Raw genomic sequence first — 19,727 nt, 5'->3', positions numbered from 1 at the left:
AACAACACTAATATAAGAGCTAGTGGTTTATCTGTCAAATCAGATGCGCTCTCGGCCACTGAGCTGTGCTCTTTGCGTTTTCTTTCAGAATTATCATTGGCTGATAGAAAGGTTAAAAATTGCATTTTAAGATGGAAATAGGACCAAGCCCCTTGATCACGTCATGATATATTCTGTCGTGCGGCGCTCAAAACTGTGGACAATATAAGGCCGTTTCACCCTAAAATAACTTGTGAATCGTTTTTGAACTGGTTCATTAAAACGATCTATTCGAAAGAACCTTTTCGTGGAAACGAATCAGACTTCTAATCACTATTAGCGAGCAAGGCTGCATCCTCAAACTCAAACGAGCTCAGTACCGACTCTTTTCATTCAGTTTATTTTCGTGAATCGATGTTCAGTTTAATGACAGCAGCCGAGATATGCAGCCTTCGTATGATGCAGCCTTTCGTTTTAGAGGCGCCCATAGATAAGCTTTGTTGAACTGAAAACTGCTATGAATGGGGAGTCGATTCCCCTTGATGTGATCGATTCCAACGCCTCGGAATCGAGGAATCGATTCTTTTTGGAATCGACTCCCAGCCCTAGCCACCGCTACTTGTTAATCTCCTCCCACACTTCACGTGTCATTTCATTGATTACTTGCGAAACAAACACTTGGTCTTCATTTCAGTCTCAGGGTGCTCTAGTCTTTCATCACTTTACTCAGGTAATGAATTTTAAAATATTTTAATACACAAACAACTCTATATTTTTGATAATCATTTTGCAGGTACATTGCTAATACAACACCTGCATTCTTTGCAAGACTCTGCTTCTAAATGAAGTTTTTGTGTCTTTTTGTAAATGAGAATTTTAATTCTCTCTTTTTTATTATTATTTTTTATGAGAATTTTAGAATGTAAAAGTAGGTGATCATAAAAAAAGCTCCTTCCTCCTTTGATTCTGATTCATTATCTACCTTAAATGTCCAATATATGAAATTTGAACTTGAAACATGGAGGTGAGAAATACTTGTTTGCAGCATTTAACATCTTTGACTAATTTGTAAATACTGAAAAGGTTTTACATTCAGTTGTATGTTCCACAGTTCGCTCTCTTTGATGAGATAAATGATGAGATTGATTTGAGATAAAGCCGAAATGTATTTGTTTTTATTTAAAAGGCATTTTCCACTGTAATGTTTATCTAGAAAGTCGGATGTCCAGACATGGATCAGGTCAGAGACGTGTCTGGAAAGTGGAAGAATGATCTTGGTTCTGTAATGGAGCTGAAGGAGGATGGCACTGGTAAGATTAGCGGGACGTATACAACTGCTGCTGAGTTCTTTATGTCCAATGAACCAGGAGAAGCCGCTGACCTTGTGGGCTACATAAAAAATCACACGGATAAAGAGATTGGCATCCCCACTACTACTATTACATTCTGCATGGCCTGGAAGATAGAAGGTGGGTTTGACCAGTAGAGTTGATTCAGTGCAGTAAAAAAACGAAAAGAATAAATAAATAAGAATTATTTAAAATATATGCGCTGTTTATCAAATACATGTATCTTGTTTTATGCATGCTTAAGTAATTGTACTGGGGGGAAGGTTTTTTTTTTTTTTTTTTTTTTTTTTTTAAAGATGTTTTTGCAGTGCACATTTGTTTTTGTTTTTTGTTTTGTTTTTGTTTTTTTACTAAAGATGTTTTTCCAGTGCACAGATAAAATGTTTGAAACACTGATTCTTTCTTAGGCTCATGTAGTGCATTCACTGGCCAGATCTTCCCAGGAGAAAACAATGAACAGCCTGTAATAAAGACCACCTGGCTTCTCCATTCACCTGTAGATGGCCTTCAGCACAACTGGGCATCAACCAGGTTAATATACTTGTAAGAGAACTTCAGTAATGTTGTCTGCTCCTTTGCCCATATGGACTAATATTTCTTGTGTATTTTGGATAGGGTTGGGGAGAACACATTCTACAAAATACAGACCCATCAAGAAGACTCTCAAGGATGAGAAAAAGTGGAAAAAGTTAATTATCAAAATAAAGTTTGATTAACATGTTGTCTTTTTTTTAAAATCATTTTCCAGTAAAAATATCTAAACATGATTTAATAAATGAATGAAGGAAGGAAGGGATTGATTAGTAATTATCAACTAAACATACACTGTAAAAAATGTGGCCGTAAAATTCACAGTAAATTACTTTAAACAAGTTACATTACGTTTACAGTAAGTTACTGTATAATTTTTACAGTAAATAATTGTGCAATAACAGCTGTAACACTGGAAATATATGTTCAATTCAAATAAACAAAAACATAACCCATTTTACACATTTATTTTTCAGTTTAATAAACATAATAAACTAAGCACTCCAGCAAAAAGATTCAGATGGTCATGCATGCTTCTCTCCATTGAACCAGGACACACTACAGAACATATTCAGTGATCATCTTATTGCATGACTACATCTAACTTAACACCAAGCCAGAGCTGGGTTTGTCCATTTTGGTGTTGGAACATTGCTTACACACTAGATTGACATCCATTCAAACTTAGTGATTTTCCTTATCAGTGTACAGACTTGCTGGTTGATTTGTCCTCTCTGCCTCTTTGAGTTTGTGCCTGTCTCTGGATTGATACCCAAGAAGAAGTACCTACTGTATAAACAAAAAGACAAAGAGGAAAGCTGCTAGTTTCTTTCAGGTGGGATGAAAAAGGTGTCAGTTCCCAGTCACCACCTTCAGTGGATCACTGCTGTTGCAGTACAGACCAAAAAGGTGACAGAACAAGGTTACATCAACCCTAACCGTTTAAATAAGAGCATCTTAAAAACATTTTTTTTTCATCACAAACACACAGCCAAGAACAGTCCTGCAACAAAGTAGAGTTGTGTGATTTATTTAAGCAGAGCATTTGCACACAACAGTGTACATCATTTTATATGTACTGTTTGCAGAGGATGGAGCATCCTTTTAAAGATGTCCACTTCCAGAACAAAAATTTCAGGATCTTTCTCCATATACTAGACTTCAAAGTGATTTTGAAAATGAGATGGGAAATTTTTCCCACATACCCTAACTGTCATGAACTGGAAAGCACAGTTCACGCTAGGGGTGGGCGATATGGCAAAAATATCACATCATGATTTTTTCCCGAAATATCACAATTCTTTGTCATGTTGGTTTTACTATATTGCATGCTGTCTGAGCAGTACAGCCAAACTAATTTCACTATTTTAAAACCAAAGCCTTACAAGGTAAAAAAAATATATATATAAAATTAAAAGAATGGCAGATGTTTAGGCCAAAGCGGGCGAAGATAAAAATCTTTGACATTATTTTATCTTTGTTATTTAAAATAAGAACAAAGATAGGCTACATGTTATAAAATACACATTATATGCAAATAAAACAAACAGTGCTATAATTTTCAGGTACAGTAAGTGTATTTAGCAATAGCATTCAAATATAAAAATTAAACACTATATACACTATATACATAAGTTTTATATTGACGTGAGTGTTTTTTCTTTGTGTTTTGTTTTATTAGCCTACCATCACCCAAAAACTACAATTCTGTCATCATTTACTCACTCGAGTTTTTTTTTTTTTTTTTTAACTTAAATTAGTTTCTTCTGTTGCACATAAAACTTATTTTGAAGAATGTGGGTAACCAAACAGTTGCTGGTCCCCAGTTACTTCCACATTTTTCCTATACTATCAGAGTCAGGGGGGCCCAGTATACTGTTATCCACATTCTTCAAAATATCTTATTTTGTGTTTAGCACAAGAAAAAGTCCCTTTAATGACAATCGGCAGCATGTTTAGTTTTGTCGCTTTAAGAGCTGCACACATCTAACACATAGGCACGCATACCTTTTTCTCTCAACTGTTCACTTTAACTTTAGACATAACCAACTTTTTAGATGTAATCCTTGTGTGTTCTTGGCAGTGTTAGCGAATTAGGCACAAAACATAGCAGATCATGGAGACATTTTAATCGTCCACAATCAAAAACCGCCATATCGCATGATGATGCGATTAAAATGATGACGGGACAGAATAACGTACAATCACTAGACTAGTGGTTATCAAAAACAGACTTTGTCTTTCATTTATTCTTCACAAAATCTTTGCTCTCTAGAAACCAGTTTCCGTTGAAACTCCTATTTCTAGAGCAAGTATTAGCATTATAAATGCTGAATTAATACCAACATATAAAATTAAGGACATGCATCAGAAAACTGGGAATGTTAGACAATAAATATAAAAGCTTCACCGTAAACTTTTTTTCAGTATTGTCTTATATTAATGTCCATTAAAGCATGACTGTAAACAAAAAAACAAAACAAAAAAAAAACATGATTATGTAAAAAAATTAAAACATAGCCACCGTCTCCAATTTTTTAAAATTATTCAGTTATGACAGATACAGCAATACTTCATGTTCTGTAAGATCATTATGTTTGTAGTGTGTTCCAGGGAAATAAAATGTACAATATAATGTATAAATATTTCAGTCCTATAATAGTAATAATGGTAAAGTGTAACGTTGCATAAAATGAAAATACTCAAAGCAGGCTAATACTGCCTCAAATGTATAATTAATGGCTGGATTCCACAACTGATAACATAAAACAAATATAATAATCAGGCCTGGACTGACCATAGGGCATACCGGGCAATGCCCGCCGGGCCAACGCACATTTTTGGGCTGGGGCTGTCAGTCATAATTTAATATTTTTTAAAAAGTTAATTAGGCCAATTTATTTATTACCGCAACGGTAGAGTATCTGAGACACAAATCGCGGCCCATTGGTTGACTGTCTTAAAGGACATTGAGCTAGTCCAATGAAATCTCAGGCCACGCCCTGCCTCCCTCCTGGCCAGCCCTCAGCTCCACTTGACAAAATCTGCTATTTAGAGTTCGACCGGAGTTTGAGATGAAAAGAGCAGAAAAGAGCAAGAGAAAAGACGCAAAAGCCTACAAGTGGAAGCAGCAAAATGAGCGAAAATCACAGAAATGTTTGCCACCACCACATGTTCAATTGCAGCTGCTGGTGTAGGGCCATCAACATCTAGCAACAGTGCAGAGGCAGTCCAGAGTGCTCAGGCTGCCGGAGCGGCACAAGGGAGTGTACAACGTCAATGTTAGTTACACAGATGAAGAAGGAGTATCTAGTAAAATTGATTCGGAGGAGGAGGAGGTGGTGAGAGACGTGACCCAGCAGCAGGGACAGATTGAGGAAGGCTTCAGAATAGCTACGAGTCCGGTAAGAAGTAGCCGAAATGTTGGCAGAGTGAAGGGAGGGACATTTATGTAGGGAAGACAGAGGGCTTTTTTGTGGTGTGTGTGTCATTTGTGCATTTGAGTGTTTGTCGACAGCCTGCACCACTAGCCTACCTAGCTGCTACTCGCAAATGAACCGTCTGCCAATTAGGCTAGGCTACATTGCCATCCACATCAAATTAATGAGTGGTCTTACTTCTGTATAATAACAATAAGAATAATTAAGAATAATTTTTTACCAAGGTTATTCGCTTCCATGCAGGTTACTGTGGTTTAATGTTTGAAACAAAACAGTGAGCGCATATATCCTTTGATGTGTCATATATATGCCTCAGCATATTGTTTAAATAATCATGGTGGGCCGCTATGGCCAAAAATGCCAGGGCCATTTTTTGGTCCCAGTCCAGCCCTGATAATAATACAGTACAACATTTACTGTAGTAGTCATAAAATGTACTGATTTGGCTGTGAGATTCACCAATTTTAAGTGCGTAAGATGTGATGGATTTTGATCCGTCAAAAAAAAAAAAAAAAAAACATGAACCATGTAGAATGACTTTTTGCATTTTTTCGTGACACACACACTACTTTCCTGCAGTCATTGCGATCTTTTCCACTTTGACTTCTTTTTCGTTGTCATTCTGTCTATTTCTGTGCTGTTGTCCAGTTGGAATTTTCACTCTGAAATGGCAGCCGCGCTACCGAAAAAGCATCAGAGTTTCGCCTCTTGGTATTCTATACTCTTTGCCTGTACTTGAACGATGTACTGATTCACATATAGTGAGCGAAATGAGTTGCACATTTTCTGTTATTAATATAAGGATACGCTTTAAAGTATTACAAACTTGTATTTAAGATTGATTCGTTTATTTTAACTAGTTTGTAAAAACGTGTAAATTAACAGAACAGTTTGCATTGATTTAAAACCTTAAAAACCACAAACCTTTCTTCAGCCAAATCACAACAAATGCAGGGCTAAAAGGAGCGCAGCTTTATGACGTCTGTGACGTGGGGAGGGAGACAAGAGGCGAGCGGATCAATTTGCAAGCTTTTATTGGGATAAGACAGAAACATGGTGAAAACAGGCAGGGTCAGAACAATAGCAAACAAGAGTAGCAAAGGCAATACGTGGGGATAGTCCGTGCAGCAGGCGTGGGTCAATCAATGGCGAACGAGTTTCGAAGGGAGAGGCAAAGGGGTAATCCGTAATGAGTTGTTGTTCAGTGTTTTTATGCCAAAACAGGTGAGTAAATACAATTGAGAAATAAAAATGTGTTAAAATCCAAATATTATGACATAAAACATAAAGTCCTAATGTCCTCAGACATCTCCAACCAGCTGCTTCTTCTGACAGAGGTGTCACTGAACTTCACTGGGGTCACAATGTAGTGTCCTGTGAAACAGAGCAACTTCAGTATAAATGTGTGACTGGCCAGAACTTCAAAGGGTCAATAGATGAATAAATAAACATACTGAAAATGTATGACAAATACTTACCAAAAAACACTGCATGACAAGACATGACAAGTATAAGATAATGCTGCTGTGTTTCAAATGTTCCTGAATTGCACCTATCTATCTATCTATCTATCTATCTATCTATCAGTCAATCTATCTATCTATCCATCTATCTATCCATATTTAATGTCTCAATGACATGCAAGTAAACAACCAAATAAAGGATTTCAAGAAAAAAAAGCTATTTACTTCCTTCCCATCACTTGCTATAGGTAACTATCTAGAGGTACAATTGTAATTTATAAATAATACAATTTATTTATTTACTTTTATTAAAGTTATTAAAGTTCTAGTTTGACTCTGAATAGTAGGTGTTTTTGTTGTTGTTGTTGTTGTTTTTTTACCTCCATAATATTTGAGGGAGGGGGCACAACAATACAATTCTGCTTAAGGCACCCATTTGGCCAGCAGTAGCCCTGCTACTCACTATTTAAATTAACCAGTGTATCTATATGTTTGGTTGACTGTATTTTATTCTGATAATGAACAGGCTGCAACGTTTGCAATGAGGCTCCGGCGCGACTGAACAGTGGAAACAAACAACAAATCATTGTAATTTTTGGCCATACAGATCATTCAAAACTGCAGTGTGTTTACTTTTATTTCTGTCATCTCAGTTTTCTTTCCATGAACTTTCGTAGAGCAAAACAAACTCAGCAGCATGTGTCACGCAGTCTGTTCTTTTTCGTTTTGTTAATTTGGCTTTTTAAATCAACTATATGTCACATATTCATTCATTTTATATACAGACTCTGATTTAATAAAAACAGATTTTGTCATTTTTTTTGTTAAACTTAATTTTTGTTGCTTGTCTGTGCTCGTCCGCAGCTCTCTCTGTAAGCTAGTGTGACAGCAGTCCAGGTGTTTCCAGGTATTACTCATGCTATTTCTCCATGTTGATGGTTTGGTGTCGCACATGATGCCACCTGACTATCCTTTTCTCTGATGAACTGGAAAAAGCAGGAGTGTTTCCATCTCACAATTGTAGAATCTGTCTCTGCAGTCATCCTGACCATCGAATTCAAGCAACAGGAAGACAAACTAGTCTATTTTACCTTAGTCTATTTTTATTTTTTTTTTACTGGTGCTGCTTTGCAGTGTTGGTAAATTCACCACTTAAACTCTGCAGAGTCATGGGCCTTCACAAACTGAATCTGACACCCTTGCTTTTGTTGCTTGTAAACGCATCTTGGATTTCATTGTCATGGACCTTCCTTGATTTGTAGATAATTTTGTCTGCTTTTCACATAGTCTGCATTGTTTGACTCCTTGTTTGTAATCTAGGTGTCATGTTGATTAGGATTTTTGTTGTTTAGTGTATTAAAAGGAATTGCATTGTTTGAATGATTTTTATTATACCGTATTTGTCCCACATAGTGAAATCTTAGTGACAATGTCTGAGGTTGAAGGTTATATTTGTCAGGGTGTATGCCGTCGTGTGCGTGGAATGATGCAGGAGAAGAGCGGAGAGTAAATAATATAATCCAAAGTAAAACACAACAACAAACGCAGGGAAAACAGCAGGGAACCAGCAACCACGATGAACATAAACGGAATGACAATATAATCACCGACAAAGACGAGGGGGAACAACAAACCTTAAATACACAGAAACAGGGGAGTGGCTACAAACGAGTAAACGAGGGGAAGTACAACTATGGGCAGGACTAAACCAAACATATACAAAACCAAAGGGGGAAACAAGGACTAAACCAAATGTACTAGAAACGGAAAAATACTATGAAAACCAAGACAAAACAGAACACAATCCTGACTGGCTCTGGAGGGCTCGCTGGAGGAGGCGCCGGCTCTGGAGGGCGCGTTGGAGGAGGCGCCAGCTCTGGAGGGCGCGCCGGCTCTGGAGGGGGCAGAGAAGGCACAGGATCTGTAGAGCGCTCTAGATGCGCCGGAGGAATTACAGGCTCTGGAGGGCGCTCTGGAGCCCTCCAGGGCAGGACGGGCAACCACATCAAGGACTGAGACCTGTGGAGAGCAGGGATAGAGGAGGTGAACAGAAGAGAGGGAGAAGCAGAGAGTTCATGGGTTAACGCCGCCCCCATAGGAGGCTCTACAGCCGGAGCTGACACCTCTGGGGGCATGGGCGCGGCTTCTCTGGTGGAAGAGGCCTCGGGAGTGGACTTGAGACCAGACGGGATCTCAGTGGCAAACTTGTGGGCAGACGAGATTTCTATGGCAGACTGGTGAGTAGACGTAACCTCTGGTGTAGGCTTGTGATCAGACGTGACCTTGGGAGCTGACTTGTGAACAGAAGTGAGCTCTGGAGCAGGTTTGTGAACTGACGTGACTTCAGGCATGACGTGACTTGACTCAGCCGTGACGGGACTTGACTAAGCCGCTTGACTTGACTCAGGGGTCAAGTCAAGCGGCTTGACTTGACTCGGGAAGTGCCGCCGTAACTTGACTCAGTAAACACAGCTGTGACATGACTTGCCTCAGAAGACACAGCTGCAGCGTGACTTGTCTTAGACGATGCAGCTGCAGCTTGACTTGATTCTGGAACAACAGTGATCACTTTATTTGACACTGGAACAACAGCAGCGACTTGACTTTACACTAGGACCATAGCTGCAACTTGATTTGACACCGGAAACGCAGCTGTCATTTGACTTGACTCAGGAACCACTTCAGGAAGGGCGGCCATGATGGGTGCAGACTCAGGAGTAGAAGACATGACGTGAACCGGCTGTGGCTTGGTTGACATGGTGTTAGCAGGCTGTGGCTTGGCTGACGATGCATTAGCAGGCTGTGGCTTGGCTGACGCAGGAACGGCGGCCTTGACATTGCTTGACGCAGGAACGGCAGCTGTGACTTGACTTGATAGAGGAAATACAGCTGTAGTTTGACTTAATTTGGGAAAAGCAGCTCTGACTTGACTTGACACAGGAAACTCAGCCTTAACTTGACCAACTTGACTTGACTCTGAAGCAGTAGACCTGATGTAGGCTGGTTCTGGCCTCAGGGACGTGGTGGCCATCTTGTGCAGTGGCTTTGGCGTGGCAGCCATCTTGTACGGTGGCTCTGGGCGCTCGGGTGAAACCTTGCTTGACCTTGAAGGAACAGTGCCCGTGACCTTGCTTGACTCAGGAATGACGGCTTTGGCTCGACTGGACTTGGAGGCTTGACTAGACTTGGAAGCTTGACTGGACTTGGAAGCAGCACCTGTAGCTGGACTTGACTCTGAAGCAGCAGCTGTATTCATGTTGTCGGTCTGTGATTCTGTCAGAGTGTACGCCGTTGTGTGCGTGGAATGACGCAGGAGAAGAGCGGAGATCCAAATAAGTGCCGTTTATTATATAATCCAAAGTAAAACACAACAACAAACGCAGAGAAAACAGCAGGGAAAACAGCAGCCACGATGAACATAAACGGAATGACAATATAATCACCGACAAAGACCAGGGGGAACAACAAACCTTAACAAAAAACCAAGACAAAACAGAACACAATCCTGACAATATTCATTAAGTATCACCAATAACACAATTAGCCAAAATGAAGTACTTCACTGCATTACTACAGGAGACGGAATACTCGTGTTATTGTTTTTGACACACACCACCACAGTCTCTTCAAATGTGTGGAAAAAGACAGGCAAGTGACAGAACTGTGTTTTTAGATTTGTTATATTAAACAGTAAGAGAAGAATAAGTGCTCTGTTGGGGGGTAATTAATGTATGCTATTGTACAACATCAGTATGTGTTGCTTGGTCACAGTAGTGTTTTTGTGTATTGGCCGTAGCAAATCCATACTTGCTCTGAATCAGCATAGCAGTTCGATTTAATAAGTTTATTATTAAAATACGGGATTAGTTTCCATTGTTATGCTGAATGATGCTCAACTATTTATCTCAACAAGACCAGATGAAACTTCTAAATTATCGAAGTTAACAGAGTTTGTTAAAAATGTAAACGATTGGATGACCAATAATTTCCTCCTATTAAATTCAAGACAGAGATACTACTTATTGGACCAAAAAAACAATACACAGAATCTCTTGGCTTACAATCTACAACTAAATGGATGTACTGTCACTTCTATTACAGTCAAAAGTCTGGGTGTTATATTAGACAGCAACTTGTCTTTTGAAAATCATATTTCTCATGTTACAAAAACAGCATTCTTCCATCTTAGAAACACTGCCAAGCTACGAAACATGTTACCTGTTTCTGTAGCAGAAAAGCTAGTTCATGCATTCATGACCTCTAGACTGGACTATTGTAATGCACTACTAGGTGGTTGTCCTGCATCTTCAATAAACAAGCTACAGATAGTCCAAAATGCAGCTGTGTTGTGGCAAAATAAAATTGACTCTCACCAAAGGTAAGAGACAAACTCAATCAAATGTCTTTTATAAATTTATTCTTTGCAAAGAAGGTCAGACAGTCGTACAGAAACACAGGTTACTGCAGAGTGCGACCCAGAAGGGAGGGCTCACTCCAATTTATATCTCTTCCCTAGCCTTCAAGGTTACTTCTCCTAACTGGTAACTTTCCACACATAGTAAGAGTCAGACAAATACATTCTGCTACGTCATACTCCCAAGATTCAAATCTTTATATTTAGGGCCCTAACACTCTTCTTTTATGTCATTCTTATAGCAGGTTTAAATAAAGCAGACCCTTACACAATATTCCATAAGCACATAGATGAGTAAAATGAATTCTTCTTTCACAGTTTCCCCCTTTTTATCATATACTGATAACTACTCACTAAATTCATTACTACTCACTCTATTAAATTAAAATGTTTGATTACAATAATGGTTAGAATAATCCTAAATCACCACATTCGCTATCTGTTAGCCAGACTAAACGAATAAGCACTGTTATTGGATTCCTGACATGGGTCAGACCCTCAGTCACTACACAGACACCAAACATGAATATTACTTACAATTTCAAAACTCTAAGCAAATTTAAGTCTTGACATCACATTTATACTCTTCATTTCTGATTTTCATATAATTGATCACCCTCTTAAATTTGTGAAATAAGCGAAAACATGCTAATGTTGTTTTTGTGGGTACAGGCCCTAATTTTCTGCAAGCAAAAGTGATTATATATTTATAGATATAGATATAGATTATCATTATCATAGGCTTATCATCAAAACTAAATGCCCCATACTTTCAATACCAATTATTGTCTCATTAAGTCATTTAATGCATTTCACTGTAACTTATACTATTGTTAGCTCATCTTCACCCATGTTCAAAAACATGTTATTAAGATGTAGATCAAATTTAACCATTTAATGGGGTATACTATTTTTTTTTCTTCTCACCAGTCTCTGTACTGAGCTGGATACAATCTGAAAAATACATGGAAGGCCTAGTAACAATCCACCTGCCAAAACTGGTAACACAGTATTACACAGCCTGTATCCCCATTCTCCCCACAAATGATCTAATCATTCAAACCATTAATCGTTTGCTTGTTCAGGCTCTTTTACGGCCATTTTCATGTGAGTATAAGCACTTTGTGTTTAAACCGGACTTTGACATTTGTTGACATGTGCCTCAAATCTCTTTACTCCATCTGCTCCTCCTCCTGGGTGTAGATGGGACTTTTCTGCAGTGGTTGGCATGAATCCACATGGTTCTTTCTTTCACAGCCGTATGGGTGATCAGAAGCACCTTTAACAGCCCCAGCCACCTTTTTGCTTTCAGCTCATTCCCCTCTGGTCTTATACCACCACGAAGTCACCAGATTTAATGTCATACAAGTCACCTGCACACAGACATTAGACAACAGAGAAGACATTTCCTTGAAGTAACTCAACATATCATGTTAACTCAATTCTGTTGATGACAGCTGTTGTTTGCCCCCTTCCATTCCCATAAATGGTGGTCCACCATAGAGAATTTCAAATGGCTCAGGTTTACCCTGGATCTCTACAACATTAGGCCAATTAGTTTTTTCTCTTAAGCATTTTATCATTTTATCGCTCCACCTGAGCTAAATGTCAGTCAACAGAGCCTTTTCTGCTGCTGCTGCTTGGGACATTTTTGTCACTTTTTCCACATTGTGAGTGTTACAAATAACACATCTTTCACCAAAAAATTCTGCAAACATTGTGAACCCCTTTGTAAACCACAGTTCTTTTAATTTTTACAACCATTCCCCCTTTCGATGCATGGTCTAACCCGTGCATCGTCTTAGCATAATAAGTAAAGAAGTGTCAGGGTAAACAAGGCTTGCCATCACAGCTCATCTAAACACCACTGGTCAGTGCACATCCTGATTGTTTCCACTGGTCTTTCTCTGCTCCTAAAGCAAAAAGTCTGCATGCTCTGTAAGTAAGAAGAAACAGCAAGGTTATTTTCAGATAACATGGTACACTCTATTTCTTTTTGCTGTTTAGCCACCGCGGCGTTCGCTGCCGCGTCTGCTCTGACGTTTCCTGTTGATACAGAATCTTTGTTATTTGTGAGTGTTGCACATCTACGAATGGCTATCTTATCAGGCAGCAAAATGGTTTCTAGTAAAGCTGCCACTAAAGGAGCATGTAATATTGGGCACCCATCTGACTTAAAAAATTTTCTGTGTTTCCACAGTGCTCCAAGATCATGCAAAACTCCAAAAGCCTAACGTGAGTCAGTGTAAATGGTGACACATTTGTTTGTCATGAGTTTGCACTCCTCTGTTAAAGCCACAAGCTCTGCTGCTTGTGCTGAGTAATTTGATGGCAGTGAGGTCACTATTTCAAATTAAAAAAAAAACTCTGTCATTATAGCATAGCCCACTTTATTTTGACCTGTTTGTGGATCTCTGAACGCGGAACCATCCACAAAGAGGGCGTTTTCGCAATTTTCAAGTGATGTGTCCAAAAGATCTGGACATGGCGTACACACTTGATCGAGCACGGTCAAACAACAGTGATTTTCCTCCCCATCCTCCTCTGTCAGAAGGAGGGTGGCAGGATTCAAGGTTGTACAGCGTTTAACAGTTATATTCGGCATATCGAGCAAGATAGTGTGGTATCGTAACCAACACGCCGTCGATAAGTGCATTGTTTTTTGTTCTTGCAGAATCATGGACACTGCGTGTGGCACCATCAATGTCAGGCCAGAGTACCCTACAAATTTTCTAGACGCCATCACGGTCTTCTCAGCAGACGCCACCGCCCTCAAACCGAGGCAGGCCTGCTGCTACTGAAACTAACTTGCTTGAAAAATAGGCCACAGGTCGCAGTCCGTCTCCATGATGCTGCAAGAGAACAGAAGTCCCCATTTTTCTCATCCACCATCTGAACAAAAGGCTTAGTTGGTACCGGTAGGCCCAAAGTCGGTGCCAGAGACAGTTGAACTTTCATGTTCACGAATGCCTCGGCCTCCTCCTCTGTCCATTCAATTTGTCACATGACTTCAACCTCTTCCCTATTCTTAGGGCTCTCAGAGGCTGCTCGATAATCGCATAATTTGTAATGAATGTCCTACAATATGAACCCATTCCCAAAAATGACAACATTTGTTTCTTTGTGATTGGCTTCGGTACATCTTTTATGGCCTGCACTCTTTTGTCAGACAGGGACTTACTGTTGGGTGTTATGACATGACACAAAAATGTTACTTGATGTTTTACAAACTGTAGTTCTGGCAGGCTGACCTTGTGGCCCTCCTGACCCAAATGCTTCAGGAGAGAGACAGTGTCAGCCACATGTATTCATCTCTACTAATAAGAAACTAATAAACCTTTAACATATTATAGCAAAGCAGTTCCAACTGTCAGGGTCAAAGGCTCTTCTTTGAAGTGCTTTGTTATCTATCTTAGGGATTGTTTGACTCAAACTGACTCAAACACATAAATTTATAGCCTTTTGCCACTGAATTTAAATGCAAACTAGTAGCCACAGTTTTTTTTCCCAGTTACATGCTAAGAAATGCATTAGCCAAGTTGGAGTGCACACTGGAGAATCATTACATGGCAGTACTATACCCTCCTTCAAAAGTGAATCAACCCATACGGAAATGTAATATATGACATATATGTACCTATATCAGAAGTGCTACTCTCATATATGTTAAATATAGGGCAATATATTATTATCACATATATCCATTTTCTGGATATATGTAGATATATGTTTATAACATATATGAATTTCCCATAGTACAATTTGTATATAAACATATATTGAAAGTATATATATGTTTAACTTTTATATGGTATTGTATGTTATGACCATATATGTTTACAATATATATCAAAATTATATATTGTATTATAAGTTATGACCATATATGTTAACAATATATATCAAAATTATATATTGTATTATATGTTATGACCATATATGTTAACAATATATATCAAAATTATATATGGTACTCTATGTTTTGACCATTTGTTACCAATGTATATACTGAATTTATGCAAGTTTATTAACCATATATGCCTAAAAGATACTGCTTATTGTAAATCATATAACACAATTCATTGCTTAACTTTATTAATTGTTTCAATTTAGTTTTCTGGGGGAAAAAGTAGAGATGAATATATAACCTGTTCAAAAAATGCCAATGTACTAAAAGTTACTTGTAGGAATGTATTATAGAGTTATTGAGGGGGGGAAACACTTCATGTAACTGTTTGTCCATATGTGCTCTCATCATCAATGAACTAAAATGCATTTTATTAAAATACATGAGCGATTGTATGTGAACGTCCGAATAGCGCTTTTGCGCATGCGCCAAAATTCAAACACACCCGCGCTAACGGCAGAGTCTGAGCAATGGCTGCGGCTAAACAAACAGTCATCTGCAGTAAGATGTTTTTCTTAGTGGAAGGATAACAAATGTGCCAGTACCTTCACATAATAAACGACAATGATTTTATAGACGGGCACGAAGACAGACCGACATCACTGAGTGGAGTGGATGAAACGCCTTTGAATGTGGCAGCGGTGCAGGTAATTTACACTAATTTACTCAACGCTTTATTCCTACACTAATATTACATAGAAACTAAGTGTTATATGATTGTTTGGGTCTGCAAGAGCCTCTATCTCTATATAGATCAGCTAATGTTTTAAATATTCCCTGTCATTGTTGTATATATGATGTTATGATTACAGCTGCATTGATGTGTTTTGCAATTTGCTCGCGTTAAAGTTAATTTTAGCTTTTGGGTAACAGGTTAATCTGTATGGAGATACTGTGAGCTCATTGTTTTCACTTGATAAGCAATGCCACGTTTGGAAATTATTTAAAGCTGTCTGACAAAAATAATGGATGAAAATTATAATGTTTATCTCTGAGATGTAGTCTAGACTAGAACTATAAAACTGCACGAAATGGAATTATTTAAATACAAGCACCTTGAATTCATATAGTAAATGACAGTACTTGGTTATATTGCACCAAGTGCATTGACATGTCCGTGACATGCCTAGAGTGGGTGCGTAAGCACATGTATGTGCATATTGCATAAAGGTACAGTAAGTTACACTAAAGGATGTGATTGTGGGGTTTTAAACATATGGTTAATCTATCATAGTAAATTTTGTTCATATCATTGCTGATAATTGTGCTATTCTTGTTTGTGTCCCATGACAAGGTAATGAGTCCCGACATTCTCAGAAAATAGAAATGGAGGCCGAACCTGCAGATGTGGATGGCAGTGATGTGAATGATGGAGCATCTACACAGAAAAGGTTAAATATTTTATTGAAACCAAAACTAGCATCTGCAATATACATGTAAACAAATCAAATCAACAAAATATTTTAGTTAAAAATGTGTCTCCATGTACTATTTAATACAATTCTAGTGCATTTAATCTATTAAATAACAGTGGAGTGAGTGAGTTTTGGGATATGGTTAGATTAAACTTATTTTAGTGAATGAAGTACCACATTTCAGCTCTAATTTTGTTAGGGTGGGTACACAAAATATTATTTTATCCTTGCTTCTAGAAAATCCTTAATCTGTCTGCTTTCTAACAGCTTCATGTGGCCGTAACGTGGCTTTAAGCACTATAGATTATTAAAGTTTCACTTTGACTGTGACAAAGGCAGTAAATGTGGTGTTTATATGGAATAATTGTAATATTTATGGTACAAATACAGAGAGAGTCCCCATATCAGTAGGAAAGCGATCAAATGAGCATCTTCCATCCGAAGACTTGTGTTGCATGCGGGAAACTGTTAATTGGTTATTCTACAATTAATTGTACCATAAATTATACTACAATTGGAAAATACTGTAAATTGATAAACTGTTCAGCGTGATGACGTTTAATGCCTCCGACAGGGCCTGTAGTCCCATTTAGCAGCATGTTAGCAACCACCTTTTTTAAGAAACATAACAGTTTAAAAAAAAAATAATAATAAAAATCAAGAGTGGGGTTTAACTGGTGTGTTTTATGTCATAGAATAAAACGTGAAAATATTATGAGTTTGTGTAAACCGCAGACCTTATTTTAGGGGATTTAATCAAAATTGTCATTCAAAAACCCATGTCATAGTTCCACCCCTCTATTTCTTTTCTCCAGGCCACATTCTCGATGCACATATTAGGTATTATGAATGTAAACACTTTATTTCATTGATGCTAAATAGCAAATTAAATTGTAACCTGTGAACTCTGTCATTGAGCATTTGGGTTACTATAGTTTAGTTCTTCATGTATATAGAGACATATAATTTGAATGGGCATGCAGGCTGTGCTCTGTCGTTGTTCTGCCATGTCCTTGTGGTATCTGGGAATATTTTACAACTACAATTTATAATTATTACATAAATAATGAGTATTCTGCAGTTTTAAAATAATCTTTAACTTTACCAACCATGTTTAATACTCAGTATATTTGTCATCTTATAGTAGTTAATCACTTTAAGATACAGGCACAGTTCTAACTAAAAACCTAAATTAAACTTTGGTACAATGTTGGATTGCAAGATTTAAGCAGGTTTTATATTTTAATATCATGTTGACTAAAATCAAGTTTAGTTTACTGTACCACCCAACACTACCAAAGCTAAAAAGTTGCTTTTGAATGTGGTGCATTTCCTGAAATCATATATGGTGCAGAAAATTTATTGTAATTATCTTATAAAAACCTAACTTTTACTTTTTTTTTTTTTTTTTTTTTTTTTTTTTTTTTACAGATGCTGGAATCCAGAAATTTCTTCACCTGGGGCCTACTGGGGATGGCAATAAACAAAAAACTAACCAAGCTGTGGGAATACAAACCTGTAGACCTTTAGCTGAACCACTACAATTGATGTTCTGTTTCTTATGCCTGTTCAGTGTTTTGATCAGTTATATATGTAATTGTTTCTTTTTTGTCCTGTTTGATTGTGCAGGTCAGTAACTTTTTTTTTCTATTTAAATAAATTCTGTTTAAATAAAGATGCTTCTTTGTGTAACTTTCTGTACCATTTAACATTTAAGGCTAAAGGTGTGAAATGTGCAATGCACTGCAACTTTGTAGAGTGTCTTACACATGTCTACAACCTCTATTTAAAGATCAAAGATCACATATTAAAATATTAAATATATGATACCATATATTTCATGCATATATGTCTAATTTGTATACAACATAATAAAAACATACATATATCTCACATATATTAATAATTATATACATTTCATATATGGCAATGCATGTATTATACATACATAAACATATATTTTTGTATGGGGTAGACTTATATGTCAATATATGAAATTGTTCCATTTTCTAATAGGAATCATATATGGATATGGCATATATAAACATGTATTCAATATATGGGTATTTCATATAAGCACATATATTACATTTCCGTATGGGAAACACTGGTTTTATACCCAGTATTGCCTCTGCTTCAGCGGATACTGCTGTTGACACGGCCTGTAATCAGATTTTGGAGTGATTACAACCGGTTTACATCCCTTGATCAAACCCACATCATATTTGTGTTTTACCCACAAGTTAGGAGGCACCTCTGCCAAAGCAGCGTGTATGTCTGAGGTGCAAATATTTGCCATGCAATGATTTTCTTTTGTGCTTTTATCAATAGGGGTCACAATTCTATTTACTTTTATGTCATACTTGCGGTCTGACACTCTTACTGTGTTTCATACCCCCACCTATCTCACACCAGTCTATTGCATGAACAGATTTCTTCACAAATCTCCCTACTTCACACCATGACTGATCCCTGGCCTTGGAAACAGATAAGTGAGGCACAGACTCTCCTGCCACTAGACAAAACAGAAACTGTTTTTCTGTCAGGCTGACTGAAACCGCACACACACTTTCTGTCCAAAACATTTGATCACAGCTCAAAGTTTCACTCTTTTTCTCTTCTCTAAACCAATCTTTCTCATATTGTTCTTTTTTTCTGGTACGACATGTGACGTGCAATGTAAATTGTCAGGCATCATAATTTCTGTGTTGAATGGCTTTGTTCGAATCTTAGACAATTCACACATCATCTAAACCCAATCACTGCTTTTTAATGCGCCAATCATAAACCCACTGATGCTCAGCTCGCAGACAGCACAATTGCTCCTCCTGTTCTGTCACTCTGACACCCCAGGAGTCTGCGACGAGCACTAAATTCAGTTTACATAATAAATCTCGACCCATGATGGGTGCAGGGCATACCGGTAAATGAGTGAATGTATGTTTTAACACCCAGCCTCCCTCTGTTTCACAATTCAAAGGCACTGTGAATTTTTCAAAAAGTTTATGACGTAATACAGAAGTGGACTTATTTATATTATCAGTCAGTACCGGTTGACATGGCAAGTCACATGGTCGTAAAACAACATCTGGTAGCCCCAGAATCTGCTAAAAATTCAACTAATACTCCCTCCACTAACATGGGGTGCTTTGGCATTTTTAGAAACCCCTCACTTTCAAACATCGTTGTACAGTTATCAAAAATGTCATTGTTTAAATCTGAAACACTC

At 37.8% G+C, this 19,727-nt stretch overlaps 1 protein-coding gene and 1 long non-coding RNA gene across 2 annotated transcripts; both read left to right on the top strand.

Annotated features, from left to right (window-relative positions):
- Positions 1 to 649: 649 nt before the first annotated feature.
- Positions 650 to 2,046, top strand: LOC127161913 (avidin-related protein 4/5). The gene is made up of 4 exons (XM_051104674.1): positions 650 to 709; positions 1,193 to 1,448; positions 1,736 to 1,859; positions 1,944 to 2,046. The coding sequence occupies exons 2-4, from the start codon at positions 1,211 to 1,213 to the stop codon at positions 1,999 to 2,001; spliced, it is 420 nt and encodes a 139-aa protein (XP_050960631.1). The 5' UTR covers positions 650 to 709; positions 1,193 to 1,210; the 3' UTR covers positions 2,002 to 2,046.
- Positions 2,047 to 15,506: 13,460 nt separating this feature from the next.
- On the top strand, positions 15,507 to 18,408 carry LOC127161912 (uncharacterized). The gene is made up of 3 exons (XR_007827214.1): positions 15,507 to 15,730; positions 16,378 to 16,474; positions 17,930 to 18,408. It is a non-coding gene; the product is annotated as an uncharacterized LOC127161912 (long non-coding RNA).
- The last annotated feature ends 1,319 nt before the right edge of the window (positions 18,409 to 19,727 follow it).

Source organism: Labeo rohita, unplaced genomic scaffold (genome assembly GCF_022985175.1).
Source record: "Labeo rohita strain BAU-BD-2019 unplaced genomic scaffold, IGBB_LRoh.1.0 scaffold_771, whole genome shotgun sequence".
Lineage (NCBI taxonomy): Eukaryota > Metazoa > Chordata > Actinopteri > Cypriniformes > Cyprinidae > Labeo > Labeo rohita.
This window is presented reverse-complemented; position numbering and strand designations above follow the sequence as displayed.

Excerpts from the sequence above, each read along its gene's own strand:
- LOC127161913 (XM_051104674.1), top strand. The coding sequence starts at position 1,211 with ATGGATCAGGTCAGAGACGTGTCTGGAAAGTGGAAGAATGATCTTGGT. Across the intron at positions 1,449-1,735 it reads CATGGCCTGGAAGATAGAAG|GCTCATGTAGTGCATTCACT; the intron begins GTGGGTTTGACC and ends ATTCTTTCTTAG. Across the intron at positions 1,860-1,943 it reads CACAACTGGGCATCAACCAG|GGTTGGGGAGAACACATTCT; the intron begins GTTAATATACTT and ends TATTTTGGATAG.